The sequence below is a fragment of the Mobula hypostoma genome, chromosome 8 (genome assembly GCF_963921235.1).
Source record: "Mobula hypostoma chromosome 8, sMobHyp1.1, whole genome shotgun sequence".
NCBI lineage: Eukaryota > Metazoa > Chordata > Chondrichthyes > Myliobatiformes > Myliobatidae > Mobula > Mobula hypostoma.
Window position 1 is genome coordinate 161,641,189 of NC_086104.1, and position 16,556 is coordinate 161,657,744.

Here is a 16,556-nt window from a genome sequence, read left to right on the forward strand (position 1 = left end):
TTTTCTTGTCATTATTCCCTAAACAATACAGTATAACAACTATTTACATAGCATTTACATTGTATTAGGTATTATAAGTAATCTAGAGATGATTTAAAGTATACGGGAGGATGTGCGTAGGATATATGCAAATACTGTGCCATCTTATATAAGGGACTTGAGCATCTGCAGGGGGTCCCAGAACCAAACCCCCGCGGATATGGAGGGCCGACTGTATACCTTTCTTTGAGTAAAGAGACCAGAACTGCAGGCAGTACTCCAGATGCACTTCACCAGTACCCCTGCTCTTAAATTCAACCCCTCCAGCAATGAAGGTCAACATTCCATTTGCCTTCGTGATAGCCTGCTGCTCCTGCAAACTAACCTTTTGTGATTCATGAACAAGCACTCCCAAGTCCCTCTGCACAGCAACAGGTTGCAATTTTTTACCATTTAAATGATAATCTGCTCTTTCATTTTTTTCCTTCCAAAATGGATGACCTCTCATTTACCAACATTGTACTCCATCTGCCAGACCCTTGCCCATTCACATAACCTATCTATACCTCTCTGCAGACTCTCCATATCTTCTGCACAATTTGCTTTTCCACTCAATTTAGTATCATCAGCAAACTTAGATACACTACATTGGTCCCCTCTTCCAGATCATTAATGTATATCGTGGACAGTTGCGACCCCTGTGGCACACCACTCACCACTGATTGCCAACCAGGTTAACACCCATTTATCCCAACTCTCTGCTTTCTATTAGGTAACTAATCTTCTATCCTTGCTAATACATCACCTCCAACTCTATGCATCCTTATCTTATGGATAAGTTTTTTATGTGGCACCTTATCAAACACTTTCTGGAAATCGAAGTAAATAGCATCCATCTGTTCCCCTCTATCCACTGGGCTCATTATATCCTCAAAGAACTCTAGTAAGGACATGAATAGCTGAATTCATGCTATGTCTGCCTGATGGATCTATTTCTTTCCAGATGCCTCGCTATTTCTTCTTTAATGATAGCTTCAAACATTTTCCCAACTACACATGTTAAACTAATTGGCCTATAGTTACCTGTCTTTTGCCTACATCCTTTTTTGAACAGTGGCCTAACTTTTGCTATCTTCCAATCCGCTGGAACCTGTCCAGAGAATTGACTTATCTATCTTCAGGCCCACAAGTTTGCTCAGCACTACCTCTTTAGTGATAGCTATTGTATCAAGGTCCTCATCTCCCATCACATCCATAGTCTCTCTCTTTGGCATGTTAGATGTGAAGACCAGCATAAAATAGTCATTCATAGCCTTGGTCATTTCCTCATTACCCAATATCAATTCCTCCTTCTCGTCCTCCAGGGGACCTACATTCACTTTAGCCAGCCTTTTCTGCTTCATGTAATTATAAAAACTTTTACAATTTGTTTTTATATTTTGTACTAGTTTATTTTCATATACTAGCTTCCCTTTCTTTATTCCTCGTGTAGTGGTACTTTGTTGCTTTTTAAAGGTTTCCCAATCTTCCAGTTTCCCACTACTCTTGATGATTTTGTATGCACAAGCTTTTAGTTTGATGCCTTCTTTTATTTCCTTAGTTATCCAAGGCTGTCTCTCCCCACCCTTACTGTCCTTGCTTTTCACTGGAATATACTTTTGTTGAGCTCTGTGAAAAATCTCTTTGAAAGTCTTCCACTGTTTCTCAACTGTCCCACCAAATAGCCTGTGTTCCCAGTCTACACTGGCCAACTCCTCCCTCATCCCATTGTAGTCTCCACTGTTTAGGCAGAATACACCGGTTTTAGATTGAACTATTGCACCCTCCAGTTGTATGAGAAATTCACTCATACTGTGATCACTCTTTCCAAGAGGATCCCTTACTACAAAATCACAAATTTTACCTGTTTCATTGCACAGGACCAGATGTAAGATAACACGTTACCTTGCAGATTCAGTAACATCCTGTTCAAGAAAGCCATCATGGATGCATTTTATGAAGTTCTCCTCAAGGCTGCCTTGACCAACTTGATTCACCCAATCTGTGCGCAAGTTAAAGTCCCCCATGATGACTGCTGTTCCATTCTTACATTCTGTTTGTTGCCTGTGCCACTGTAATGTTATTATTCGGTGGCCGATAGACAAATCCCACCAGTGATTTTTTTCACTTTACTATTCCTAATCTGTGCCTGGATGGATTCACCATTCTGCACCTTAGGTCTTATATCGTCTCTCAGTATCACCCTGATCTAACCTTTAATTAAACGCACTACCACACCTTACTTACCTGCCTGCCTCTCCTTCTATATTATCTGATATCCTTGGATATTTAATTCCCAGTCCTCTCCACCCTGCCACCACGTCTCTGTAATGGCCACTAAATCATACCTCTTTTTACTGATTTGAGCCACAAGTTCTCTGACCTTGTTTTGAATACAACGTGCTTGTAAAATCTTGTAATCTTTTACTTTTTTTCACTTGACTTTCCTTCAGGCCATTCTTACTTTTTTAATCTTTTGTTTTTTCTTTATCTTTGTCCACACTTTTCTTTTTTACTTTATCCATACTTATTCAATCTGTTGAACCGACCCCCCCCCCACTACTTAGTTTAAAGCCCATTCCACAGCCCTAGTTATGTGATTCACTAGGATCCAGGTCCCATCAGGGTTCAGGTGGAGTCCGTCCCATTGGTACAGCTCCCTCCTTCCCCAATACTGGTGCCAATTTCCCATGAATTCAAACCCACTTCTCCCACACCAATCCTTGAGCCATGCATTTAGCTCTCTAACCTTCTTGATCCTATGCCAACACAAGGAAATCTGCAGATGCTGGAATTTCAAGCAACACACATAAATGTTGCTGGTGAATGCAGCAGGTCAGGCAGCATCTCTAGGAAGAGGTACAGTTGATGTTTTGGGCCGAGACCCTTCATCAGGGGATCCTATGCCAGTTTGCATGTGGCTCAGGTAGTAATCCAGAATTAATATCTTTTTGGTCTGTTTTTTAATGTAGTCCCTAGCTGCTCAAACTCCCTCAACAGAACCCCTTTCCTCATTCTACCTGTGTCGTTGGTACCCACTTGGACCACAACTGGATCTTTCCCCTCCCACTACAAATTCCTCTGCAGGTCAGATAAAATGTCCTGAACCCGGGCACCAAGCAGGCAACACAGCCTTCAGGATGCTCTATCCTAGCAACAGAGAACTCTGTCTATTCCCCTGACAATACTGTCCCCAATTACCACTACATTTCTCATCTTTCCCCCTTCTTCAATGGCTTCCTAAACTATGGTGCTTCAGTTAGGTTGCTCATCCTACTGCCAGCACTGTCATCCACGCAGGCTCCTCCAGCACTGTCTCTTGGATCCCACTACCTGCCTCACTTGTCCCTGACCACAGACTGAATTTGAGGCAGCTAATCTAATGGGTGTGACTACCTGCTGAAACAGAGAATCCAGGTAACTCTCTCCCCACCCCCCCCCGCCCCCGATGTGCAACAGCGTTTGAAGCTCAGATTCCAGGTCATCAAATTTGAGCCTGAGTTCCTCGAGCAGGTAACACTTACTGCAGATGTGGTCACCAGGAACCACAATGGGGTCCAACAGTTCCCACATCATGCAGCTACAGCACACCACCTGATCCTGCATTATCCCTTTATTTAATTAGCTGCAATTTAGTGACTTTTTATTCAACCACTACAAAAGCCTACAGTCGACCTTCACTAATCTGACAACCTGTAATCCGGTTCCTTCGATAATCTGGCACTGATTTCAAATTTTTTGCGCAACTGTAATTTTAAATTTCCCAGGCCACCGTACCAATCTGCTGCGCATTATTTTGGTTGCGCTAGATCTGCTCACGTGTTGACACGCTCTTGTAAGCACAGACAGGCAATTCTTGCTTGTTTTCCTGCATTTATTAATATCATTTGCATGAGGTGTGGCCACCTGGCACCCGCCCATCTCATCCGCCAGCGGCGGGGGATCTGGCACACGCTGGGTTGATCCGCCTTCTTGCCCGCCTGCCGGCAGTCACGCACTGCCCTCTGGCATCGCCTGGCTGGCACTCTGTTCTCTGCTACCTACGACCTCAGATCAGACGTGGCGACCCGCTGAATTTAAGCATATTACTAAGCGGAGGAAAAAAAACTAACGAGGATTCCCTCATTAACTGCGAGTGAAGAGGGAAGAGCCCAGCGCTGACTCCCCGGCCACTTGGTGGTCACATGAAATGTGGCGTATAGAAGATCTCCTTTCTCCGACTTCTGTTTCTGCTCACCCAGATGTGCTGCCACCAACATCAACAAGTTTTGAAGAAACTGTCGTTCCAGTTTCAGCACTAGTTCCTGATGCTTCACTCATTTTTCAAGATTAAGATGTTGATGATCCTGACAACCCCACACTTGCAGACATATAACTTTGCCTGAAGGTATATTAAACATCTCACTTTAGAAGCAGAAGTACTCAACTGTTCTGTATAAGTTAATTCCTGTACATTCACCAGTATCCTTTATTTTATCTGTGCCTGTGCAGTATATTATTTTATTAAAATTTCACTTGCTACTCATTTAATACTTCTGTTTCATTATTATCTAACTTGTACTGATTTACATGATATTTTAAAGGTATGATGAGGCGGTTAGCTATTGCTTAATGTAATCCTTCTGTAATTTGGCATTTTCACTAATCTGGCACTCCTCAGGTCCCAATGGTGCCGGATTATAGAAGGTCGACCTGTACTTACCTGTGTCTCTTTGCCATAGCCTCGTCAAAGTTCCCACACACAATGGCCGCCCTGCATTGACACTGCTTTACTTTTATTTGCTCCTGCTAATGAATCACGAATTGATTGGTCTGTTGCTGATGCGCCGAACCCCGCAAAACGCTCTTTTAAAAAATTTTTTCTCTTCTCCCTGACCTGTGCGAAGCTTGCTCTCTCTGTGAATTGATTGATCCAGTGCTAATGCAAATTATATGTTATGAAATCTGTGTTGAAACAGCCGTACATTGTAATACGTAATAATAAAAACTATAAGTTACATATATAGTACAGAAATAGAAAAAGAAATATTGAGGCAGTGTTCATGGGTTTATTGTCCATTCAGCAATCTGTTGGCAGAGGGGAGAAACTGTTCCTAAATTGTTGTGTGTGTGTTTTCAGACTGCTGGACCACTTCCTTAATAGTAGCAATGAGAAGAGAGCATATTTTGGGTGATCCTTAATGATGGATGCCACCTTTTTGAGGCATCACCTTTTGAAAGTGTCCTGGATGCTGAGGAGGCTAGTTACCAGGAAAGCCGATGAAGGCACGACTGTGGATGTTTTCCCGATGGACTTTAACAAAGCATTTGATAAGATTGTGCATGGAAGGTTGGGCAAGAAGTTTCAGTCACTTGGCATTCAAGATGAGGTAGTAAATTGGATAAAACATTGGCTTTGTGGGAGAAACCAGAGAGCAGTAATAAATGGTTGCCTCTCTGACTAGTGGTGTGCCATAGGGATTGGTACTGGGTCCTTTGTTATTTGTCACCTACATCAGTGATTTGAATTATAACGTGGTTAACTGGATCAACAAATTTGTGGAGAACAGCAAGACTGTTTAATGTTATTTCCAGTACATGTGTCAGGGTAGCGAAAAAATTGTTAGTCCAGATCTGATGCAGCACAAAAAAATGACAAAGAACATAATTTAAAAAAACACAATAAATACATTGATTGTATAAGAATTAGGCCACTCAGCCTATTGAGTAAGCTCCAGAGATCAAGACAACTAAGAGGTGGTCGCAGAAGGCAGAGGAATGTTTACAGGATAGCTTTGAGTCAGTGGGCATGGCCATGTTCAGGAACTCATCTGAGGACCTGAATGACCACACCAAGGTTGTTACAGACTTTATTAAAACAGCTGTGGATGAGTGTGTCCCCACGAAATCATTCAGGCTTTAAAAAGAAACATAGAAAACCTGCAGCATAATATAGGCCCTTCAGCCCACAATGCTTATGTACTTACTTTAGAAGTTACCTACTGTTACCCATAGCCCTCTATTTGTCTAAGCTCCATGTACCTATCCAAGAGTCTCTTAAAAGACCCTATTGTATCCACCTCCTCCACCATCGCAGCCCATAGCAGCCCATTCCACGCACTCACCAGTCTCTGTAAAAAAAAAAAAACTTACCCCTGACATCTCCTCTGTACCTACTTTCAAGCTCCTTAAAACTGTGCCCTCTTGTGTTAGCCATTTCAGCCCTGGGAAAAAGCCTCTGACTATTCACACAATCAATGCCTCTCATCATCTTATACACCTCAATCAGGTTACCTCCATTCTCTGTCGCTCCAAGGAGAAAAGATCAAGTTCACTCAACCTATTCTCATAAGGCATGCTCCCCAATCTGGGCCACATCCTTGTAAATCTCCTCTGCACCCTGTCTATAGTTTCCACATCCTTCCTGTAGTGAGGTGACCAGAAGGTCTGACCAGGGCCCTATACAGCTGTAACATTACCTCTCAGCCCTTGATCTCAATCCCACAGTTGATGAAGGCCAATACACCTTATGCCTTCTTAACCACACAGTCAACCTGTGCAGCACTTTGAGTGTCCTATGGACCCAGACCCCAAGATCCCTCTGATCTTCTACACTGCCAAGAGTCTTACCATTAATATTATATTCTGCCATCATATTTGACCTACCAAAATGAGCCACCTCACGCTTATCTGGGTTGAACTCCATCTGCCACTTCTCAGCCCAGTTTTGCATCCTATCAATGTCCCGCTGTAACCTCTGACATTCCACCACACTATCCACAACACCCCCAACCTTTGTGTCATCAGCAAATTTACTAATCCATCCCTCCATTTCCTCCTCCGGGTCATTTATAAAAATCACGAAGAGAAGGGATCTCAGAACAGATCCCTAAGGTACACCACTGATCACCGACCTCCATGCAGAATATGACCTGTCTACAACCACTCTTTGCCTTCCGTGGGCAAGCCAATTCTGAATCCACAAAGCAATGTGCCCTTGTATCCCGTGCCTCCTTACTTTCTCAATAAGCCTTGAATGGGGTACCTTGTCATTAGCCTTATTTTTCAAATGTACGTAGAAACATCAAACATCAAAATATATAGTGAAATACATCACCTGTTTCAATGACCAACACAGTTTGAAGATGTGCTGGGGCAAGCCCGCGAGTGCCGCCACAGTTCCAGCATCAATATAGTATGCCCACAACTTACCATCCTGATCCCTAATAAGACCATAAGATATAGAAGCAGAATTAGGCTATTTGGCCCTTCGAGGCTCCTCCACCATTTCATCCATTTTCTGTTTCAGCCCCAAAATCCTGACTCCCACTCCACCACCCCCGTATCCTTCATGCTCTGACAAATCAAGAATCTATCAACCTCTGCCTTAAGTACACTCTGACCCTGCTTAATGCTGAGGATGCATTCCTTGGAGGTGGAGTGCTATGTAAATCATCGCTATGCAGGGTCATTATAACATAATGAAAATGGACGTGTGTGCCTAATTTAAAAGAAAAACACACGATATATGATATTTTATGCATACACAGTCATTTGTGGAGTAACAAACGTGCAAATAGGCCTAACCCGTACATCAGCAAAGCAGCTGAGGGAAGCGGGTGGTGGGACCAGGCTATGGGTGCTCCTCTAACCTTGGTTTCTTCTTCAAGAAGGCATTGAGATTTGACTTAAGTTTCTTCTCGTGAAGCAGTTCTCAGTAGCAGGAAATCATGTTGAGAGCACTTCTCTTTGGCTTATTGTTTCAGTCCCAGTCAGGGTCTTTATCGACGAACTGGTCCATGATTTGTGTGATCGTAGTGATGCTAGTGCTGTGGAATTTTGTGGTGAGGTTTCTTGATGCTGTTTCCTCTTCTCCATCTATGCTCCATCCTCTTCACCCAGGATGTGTTGGTCTGCCAGTTCTCGAAGTTCTCGGTTATTAAGGCGCTCACCATGAGAATGCAATAACTATTCAACATCGTCATCATTAACGTCCTCTATTCCCGCTTCACTGGCCAGTTCAGCGATGTCTTGGATGACTGGTTCTGGCTGAAATTCTAGGAGTTTCACATCCATGCTAATGCTTTTCCTAGACATATCAGATGCACTACCCTCACTGGAAGTTGCAGGCCATTTTCCAGACATGATGGGTGGAAAAAAATTGGAAGAAATTGTTGAGAGAGCAAGAATGTTTACATATGCAGGGGAGGCAGAGCATGAACTAATATGTGATTGGCTGTGAGCATATGTAAAGCGCTCTCATTGGCTAATTGAATGTTTAGTGTAATGGCAGCCGCTCTTGAGAAGTTTTAAATGTTGTTTAGAATGGATTTTTGTTACTTTAAAAAATTTCAATGAATTAAGTAACTACGTTGAACAAATCAGCACCATGCGCGGTCTGAGTGTGTACTAAAAGACTTGGCCTTCACAACTGCCTGCGGCAACAAATTCCAGAGGTTCACCACTCTCCACGTCCACTCTAAATAGGCCTGCTGATGTTTGGAAAGTTTTACCACCCTTTGTTTTAAACTCCGAGTATAGGCCCAGAGCCATCAAACACTCCTCATATGTTATTAACACTTTCAGTCCTGGGATCCTGCTCATAAACCTCCTCTGCACCTCTACTTCCTTAGGAGTTTGAGGAAATTCAACATGATATCTAGAACGTTGACAAACTGCTATGGATGCATAGTGGAGAGTATACTGACTGCTTCATACCATTCCCTGGTATGGAATCACCACTGTCCTTGAACGGAAAATCCTACAAAAATAAGTTAAATCTTGCAACACAGGGAACAGCATAGCTTCGCTTCCAGCTGAGCTCAATGCCTTCTGTGCTCACTTTGATCACCAGAACAGGGAGGAACCATCGCGCACCCCGTGTCTCTTGATGATCCTTTGGTCTCAGTACCTGAAGATGACATGTGGCTTGCCTTTAAGAGAGTGAATCCAAGGAAAGCATCCAGTCTAGATGGAATACCCGGCCAAGTACTAAAGACCCGTGCTGACCAAAAAGTTGGTGTATCCACAGATATCTTCAACCTCTCGCTTCAGCAGTGTTTGGTACCTACCTGCTTGAAGCAGGCTTCAGTTGTACCAGTGAAGAAGAACATGGTAACCTGTCTAAATGACTATCACCCAGTGGCACTTACATCCACAGTGATGAAGTATTTTGAGAGACTGGTGTTGAAATGCATCAGCTCCTGCTGAGTGCTGCCTTGGATTCGCTCCAGTTCACCTCCTGAAACATCTGCTGTAGACCTGTTGCTATCTCATAGGCTCTTCACACAACTCCACATCTGGATAGCAAAAATGCATACATCAGGGTGCTCTTTATCAACTACAGCTCAGCATTTAACACCAACATCCCTCAAAACTGATCAGTAAATTCTAAGACCTGGGCCTCAATGCCCCTTGTGAAATTGGATCCCGGATTTCCTCATTTATAGACCCCAGTCAGTTTGGGCTGGCAGAAATATCTTCTCCACAATCTTCATCTGCACAGGAACACTGCAGGGATGTGTGCTTAGCCATTCTACTCGCTTTACACCAATGACTGTGTGGCAAAGTACAGCTCCAACACCATATACAAGTTTGCTGATGACACCACTATTATGGGCTGTATCAAAGGGCGTGATGAATCAGCATATAAGGAGGGAGATTGAAAATTTGGCTGAGTGGTGTAATAACGACAACCTCTCACTCAATGTTAATAAGGTCAACGAACTGATTCTTCAGAAGAGGAAAACCAGAGGTCCATGAGCCGGTAATCATTGGTGGATCAGAGCTGGAGAGGGTCAGTAACTTTAAATTCCTGGGTGTCACTATCCCAGAGGACCTGTCCTGAACCCATCTTATAATTATTCTGAAGAAAGCACGACAGCGTCTCTACTTTCTCAGGAGTCTGCGGAGATTCAGTACTTCATCGAAAACTTCAGCAAACTTCTATAGATGTGTAGTGTAAAGTGTGCTGACTGGCTGCATTATGGCCTGGTATGGGAACACCAATGCATATGAGTGGAAAATCCTACAAAAAGTAGTGGATTTGGCCCAGTGTATCATGGGTAAAACTCTCCCAACCATTGAGCACATATACGTAAAGTGTTGGCGTAGCAAAGCAGCATCCATCGTTAAAGATACTCACCACCCAGGCAATGCTGTTTCTTGCTGCTGCCATCAGGGAGAAATTACAATTGCCTCAGGACTCGTACCACCAGGTTCAAGAACAGTTACTACCCCTCAGCTATCAGGCTCTTGGGAATAACTACACTAATTTAAGAGCTCTTTTGTCTTGTTATTTCATGTTCGTTATTTATAACTGCATTTGCACCATTTGCTGTCCATTGTTTACAGTTACTGTTCTACAGGCTTGCTAAATATGCCCATAGTAAAAGAATCTCAGGGTTGTATATGGTGATGTGCATGTACTCTGATAATAAATTTTACTTTGAACTTTGTACTTTGAATTTTGTGTTGCTATTTATTATTATTGTTATTTATTTCTTTTTGTATTTGCACAATTTGTTGTCTTCTGCACTTTGGTTAAATGCCCACGTTAGGCAGTCTTTCATTGATTCTGTTATGGTTATTAATTTATAGATTGACTGAGAATACCCACAAGAAAATGAATCTCAGGGGTGTATGTGGTGACATATATGTACTTTGATAATAAATTTATTTTAAACTTTGACCTTCTAATGTCAGTACATCCTTTCTTAGATATGGAGCCTAAAGCTGCTTATAATACTCCAAATGCCTTTAGAATCTTAGCATTACATCCTTGCTTTTATACATGTCCATAGTTGATATCAGGCACAGGAGTGTCTATACATAACTGACTGACAGGAAATGATAAAGTAGTGGTGGTAGGGTGGGTTCGTGAATGGAGGTGTTGATCAGCTTTACTGCTTGGGGAAAGTAGTTATTTTTAAATTTAGTGGTCCTGCCATGGATGCTGTGTAGCTTCTTCCGCGATCGAAGTCCATGATATTGCTGTCTTCTTTCTGGCACCGTTCTGTACAATGGCATGCAAAAGTTTGCCCCCCCCCCCCCCCCGGTCAAAATTTCTGTTACTGTGAATAGTTAAGTGAGTAGAAGATGAATTGATAACCAAAAGTCATAAAGTTCAAGATGAAACATTCTTTTCACCATTTTAAGCAAGATTAGTGTATTATTTTTGTTTTGTACAATTTTAGAGTGGAAAAAAGGAAAGGAGCACCATGCAAAAGTTGGGCACCTCAAGAGATTTGAGCTCTCAGATAACTTTTCCAAGGTCTCAGACCTTAATTAGCCTGTTAGGGTTATGGCTTGTTCACAGTCATCGTTAGGAAAGGCTAGGTGATGCAAATTTCAAAGCTTTATAAATACCCTGACTCCTCAAATCTTGTCCCAACAATCAGCAGCCACAGGCTCCTCTAAGCAGCTGCCTAGCACTCTGAAAATTAAAATAAATGATGCCCACAAAGCAGGAGAAGGCTATAAGAAGATAGCAAAGCGTTTTCAGGTAGCCGTTTCCTCAGTTTGTAATGTAATTAAGAAATGGCAGGTAGGGCCAGCTGGTGGCGCAATGACATAAGCACCAGACTCTTGAACGGAGAGGAGACTCCTCTCCCTCTCCCTCTCCCTCTCCCTCTCCCTCTCCCTCTCCCTCTCCCTCTCCCTCTCCCTCTCCCTCTCCCTCTCCCTCTCCCCCTCCCTCTCCCCCTCCCTCTCCCCCTCCCTCTCCCCCTCCCTCTCCCCCTCCCTCTCCCCCTCCCCCTCCCCCTCCCCCTCCCCCTCCCCCTCCCCCTCCCCCTCTATCCCCCTCCCCCTCTATCCCCTCCCCCTCTCCCCCTCTCCCCCTCCCCTCACCCTCCCCCCTCACCCTCCCCCTCCCCTCTCCCTCTCCCTCCCCTCTCCCTCTCCCTCCCCTCTCCCTCTCCCTCCCCTCCCCTCTCCTCTCCCCTCTCCTCTCCCCTCCCCTCTAATCAAGATTAGAGAACATATCTATAAAACTACAAGACATAGCAGCAGAATTAGACCATTTGTCCCATTGAGTCTGCTCCACCATTCAATCGTGGCTGATACTTTTCCTACCCCCCCCCCCGCCCCCAGCCTCACTTCCTGGCCTTCTCCCTGTAACCTTTGATGCTGTGTCCAATGAAGAACCTATCAAGTACTGCTTTAATGTCCTGACCTTCATAGCTGCCTGTGGTAATAAATTCCACAAGTTCATAACCCTCTACACTAAAAAGCGTGGATTGGGACAGGTTGTTCTCTGGCAAAGATGTGATTGGTAGGTGGGTCAGCCTTCAAAGGGGAAATTTTGAGAGTGCAGAGTTTGTATGTTCCTGTCAGGATTAAAGGCAAATTGAATAGGAATAAGGAACCTTGGTTCTCAAGGGATATTGCAACTCTAATAAAAAAGAAGAGGGAGTTGTATGAAATGTATAGGAAATGGGGGTAAATCAGGTGCTTGAGTATAAGAAGTGCAAGAAAATACGTAAGAAAGAAATCAGGAGGGCAAAAAGAAGACATGAGGTTGCCTTGGCAGTCAAAGTGAAGGATAATCCAAAGAGCTTTTACAAGTATATTAAAAGCAAAAGGATTGTAAGGGATAAAATTGGTCCTCTTGAAGATCAGAGTGGTCGGCTTTGTGCGGAACCAAAGGAAATGGGGGAGATCTTAAATAGGTTTTTTGCGTCTGTATTTACTAAGGAAGCTGGCATGAAATCTATGGAATTGAGGGAATCAAGTAGTGAGACCATGGAAACTGTACAGATTGAAAAGGAGGAGGTGCTTGCTGTCTTGAGGAAAATTAAAGTGGATAAATCCCCGGGACCTGACAGGGTGTTCCCTCGGACCTTGAAGGAGACTAGTGTTGAAATTGCGGGGGCCCTGGCAGAAATATTTAAAATGTCACTGTCTACGGGTGAAGTGCCGGAGGATTGGAGAGTGGCTCATGTTGTTCCGTTGTTTAAAAAAGGATCGAAAAGTAATCCAGGAAATTATAGGCCGGTGAGATTAACGTCAGTAGTAGGTAAGTTATTGGAGGGAGTACTAGGAGACAGAATCTACAAGCATTTGGATAGACAGGGGCTTATTAGGGAGAGTCAACATGGCTTTGTGCGTGGTAGGTCATGTTTGACCAATCTGTTGGAGTTTTTCGAGGAGGTTACCAGGAAAGTGGATGAAGGGAAGGCAGTGGATATTGTCTACATGGACTTCAGTAAGGCCTTTGACAAGGTCCCGCATGGGAGGTTAATTAGGAAAATTCAGTCGCTAGGTATACATGGAGAGGTGGTAAATTGGATTAGACATTGGCTCAATGGAAGAAGCCAGAGAGTGGTGGTAGAGAATTGCTTCTCTGAGTGGAGGCCTGTGACTAGTGGTGTGCCACAGGGATCAGTGCTGGGTCCATTGTTATTTGTCATCTATATCAATGATCTGGATGATAATGTGGTAAATTGGATCAGCAAGTTTGCTGATGATACAAAGATTGGAGATGTAGTAGACAGTGAGGAAGATTTTCAGAGCCTGCAGAGGGACTTGGACCAGCTGGAAAAATGGGCTGAAAAATGGCAGATGGAGTTTAATACTGACAAGTGTAAGGTATTGCACGTTGGAAGGACAAACCAACGTAGAACATACAGGGTTAATGGTAAGGCACTGAGGAGTGCAGTGGAACAGAGGGATCTGGGAATACAGATACAAAATTTCCTAAAAGTGTCGTCACAGGTAGATAGGGTCGTAAAGAGAGCTTTTGGTACATTGGCCTTTATTAATCTAAGTATTGAGTATAAGAGCTGGAATGTTATGATGAGGTTGTATAAGGCATTGGTGAGGCCGAATCTGGAGTATTGTGTTCAGTTTTGGTCACCAAATTACAGGAAGGATATAAATAAGGTTGAAAGAGTGCAGAGAAGGTTTACAAGGATGTTGCCGGGACTTGAGAAACTCAGTTACAGAGAAAGGGTGAATAGGTTAGGACTTTATTCCCTGGAGTGTAGAAGAATGAGGGGAGATTTGATAGAGGTATATAAAATTATGATGGGTATAGATAGAGTGAATGCAAGCAGGCTTTTTCCACTGAGGCAAGGGGAGAAAAAAACCAGAGGACATGGGTTAAGGGTGAGGGGGGAAAAGTTTAAAGGGAACATTAGGGGGGGCTTCTTCACACAGAGAGTGGTGGGAGTATGGAATGTGCTGCCAGACGAGGTGGTAAATGCGGGTTCTTTTTTAACATTTAAGAATAAATTGGACAGATACATGGATGGGAGGTGTATGGAGGGATATGGTCCGTGTGCAGGTCAGTGGGACTAGTCAGAAAATGGTTCGGCACAGCCAAGAAGGGCCAAAAGGCCTGTTTCTGTGCTGTAGTTTCTATGGTTTCTATGGAAGAATGGGCGAAAATCCCCCAAACAAGAATGGAAAGACTCTTAGCTGGCTACAGAAAGCGTTTACAAGCTGTGATACTTGCCAAAGGGGGTGTTATTAAGTACTGATAGGGTGCCCAAACTTTTGCTTCGGGCCCTTTTCTTTTTTTGTTATTTTGAAACTATAAAAGTTGGGAATAAAAAAGTAATCTTGCTTAAAATATTAAAGAAATGTGTCATCCTTAACTTTATGCCTTTTGGAAATCAGGTCATCTTTTACTCGCTTAGCTATTCATAGTAACAGAAATTTTGACCAGGGGTGCCCAAACTTTTGCATGACACTGTATATATTTTTTTGATGTCGGGTGGATTGGTGCTGGTGATGCGTTGGGCAGTTCTGATTACCCATTGGGTCTCACTGATATACAAGCCACACTGGGAGTACCAGATACAATAGATGAAACCAACAGGTTCACAGGTAAAGTGTCACCTCACATGGAAGTACTGTATGGGCCCTGAATAGTAGTGAGGGAGGAGGTGTAGGATCATGCGTAGAACTTCTGCTTACAAAGATAAGTGCCAGGAAGGAGCTCAGTGGGGTGGGATGAATGGACAAGAGAGTCGTGTAGCAAGCAATTCCAGCGGAAAGCAGAAAGTGGGGAGGAGGGAGGATTTGCTTGGTGGTGGGATCCCATCGGAGATGGTGGAAATTACAGAGAATTATATGCTGGATGTGGAGGCTGGTGGGGTGGTAGCTGGGGGCAAGAGTAACGCTCTCCCTGGTGGGGTGGCGGGAGGATGAGGTAAGGGCAGATGTGCGTGAAATGGAAGTGATGCGATTGAGAGCAGCGTTAATGGTGGAGGAAGGGAAGCCCCTTTCTTTGAAAAATGAGGACATCTCCTTAATTCTGGAATGAAAAGCCTCATCTTGAGAGCAGATGTGGTGAGGCGGAGGAATTGAGAGAAGGAAGGTTATGGCATTTTTACAACTAACAGGATGGGAAGAGGGTGGTTCAGGTAGCTGTGAGAGTCAGTGATTTTGTAATAGATGTCAGTGGATAAGCTGTCTCCAGAGACAGAGAGATCCGACACCTCCCTCCCCTTTCTTGATCTCTCTGTCTTTATTTCTGTGACTCCATCAGACTATATCTGTGCTGTACTGCTGTCTGTTAAGGGACTGAATCTGTGCTGTACAAGTCTGAGACTCTCAGGGACCATAAGACCATGAGATATAGGAGCAGAAGTAGGGCATTTGGCCCATCGAGTCTGCTTCACCATTCAATCATGGCTGATCTAATTCTTCCAGTCATCCCCACTCCTCTGCCTTCTCCCCGTACCCTTTGATGCCCTGGCTAATTAAGAATCTATCTATCTCTGCCTTAAATGCACCCAATGACTTGGCCTCCACACCGCTCGTGGCAACAAATTCCACAGATTTACCACCCTCTGACTAAAGTAATTTCTCCACATCTCTGTTCTAAATGGACATCCTTCAATCTTGAAGTTGTGCCCTCTTGTCCTAGACTCCCCTACCATGGGAAATAACTTTGCCATATCTAATCTGTTCAGGCCGTTTAACATTCAGAATGTTTCTATGAGATCCCCCTGCATTCTCCTGAACTCCAGATAATACAGCCCAAGAGCTGCCAAATCTTCCTCATATGGTAATCCTTTCATTCCTGGAATCATTCTCGTTAAAGTACCAAATACTGGTCTTAAGGTGTTATACTTAAATGCACGCAGCATAAGGAATAAGGTGGATGATCTTGTCGTACAGTTACAGATTGGCAGGAATGATATTGTGGCCATCACTGAGACGTGGCTGAAGGATGCATGTCTCTGGGAGCTGAACGTCCAAGGATACACGGTGTATCAGAAGGATAGGAAGGTAGGCAGAGGAAAATAGAGGGCTGCGCGATAAGGTAATTCTAATCAGTTTCTAGAGTAGGTTACGTGGTTAGCATAACATTGTGGGCCGAAGGGCCTGTAACATGCTGTAGAGTTCTATGTTCCTTCCGAAATCCCTGTATTCTTTTTTCAGGACCTCATCCCTTTTTCTACCTATGTCATTGGTACTAATTTGTACCACGATTCCTGGCTGCTCATGCTCCCTTTTCAGGATATTGTGGACACATTCAGAAAATCATGGAACCCGCCCCTAGAGGGCTAACTACTATCCATGTTTCCTTTTCATGTCCACAGAAT

The 16,556-nt window shown here is 43.7% G+C and overlaps 1 protein-coding gene across 4 annotated transcripts in view; it reads left to right on the forward strand.

Annotated features, from left to right (window-relative positions):
- The window catches only part of gmcl1 (germ cell-less, spermatogenesis associated), a 209,041-nt gene that overhangs the window by 134,573 nt on the left and 57,912 nt on the right, over positions 1-16,556 (forward strand). For 3 of the 4 annotated variants that reach the window (XM_063057247.1, XM_063057246.1, XM_063057244.1), the window contains exon 12: positions 16,129-16,239. The exons of the other annotated variant lie outside the window; for it this stretch is intronic. In XM_063057247.1, coding sequence (XP_062913317.1) covers positions 16,129-16,239 — 111 coding nt within the window. The remainder of the gene's footprint in view (positions 1-16,128; positions 16,240-16,556) is intronic. 4 annotated transcript variants of the gene reach the window in all.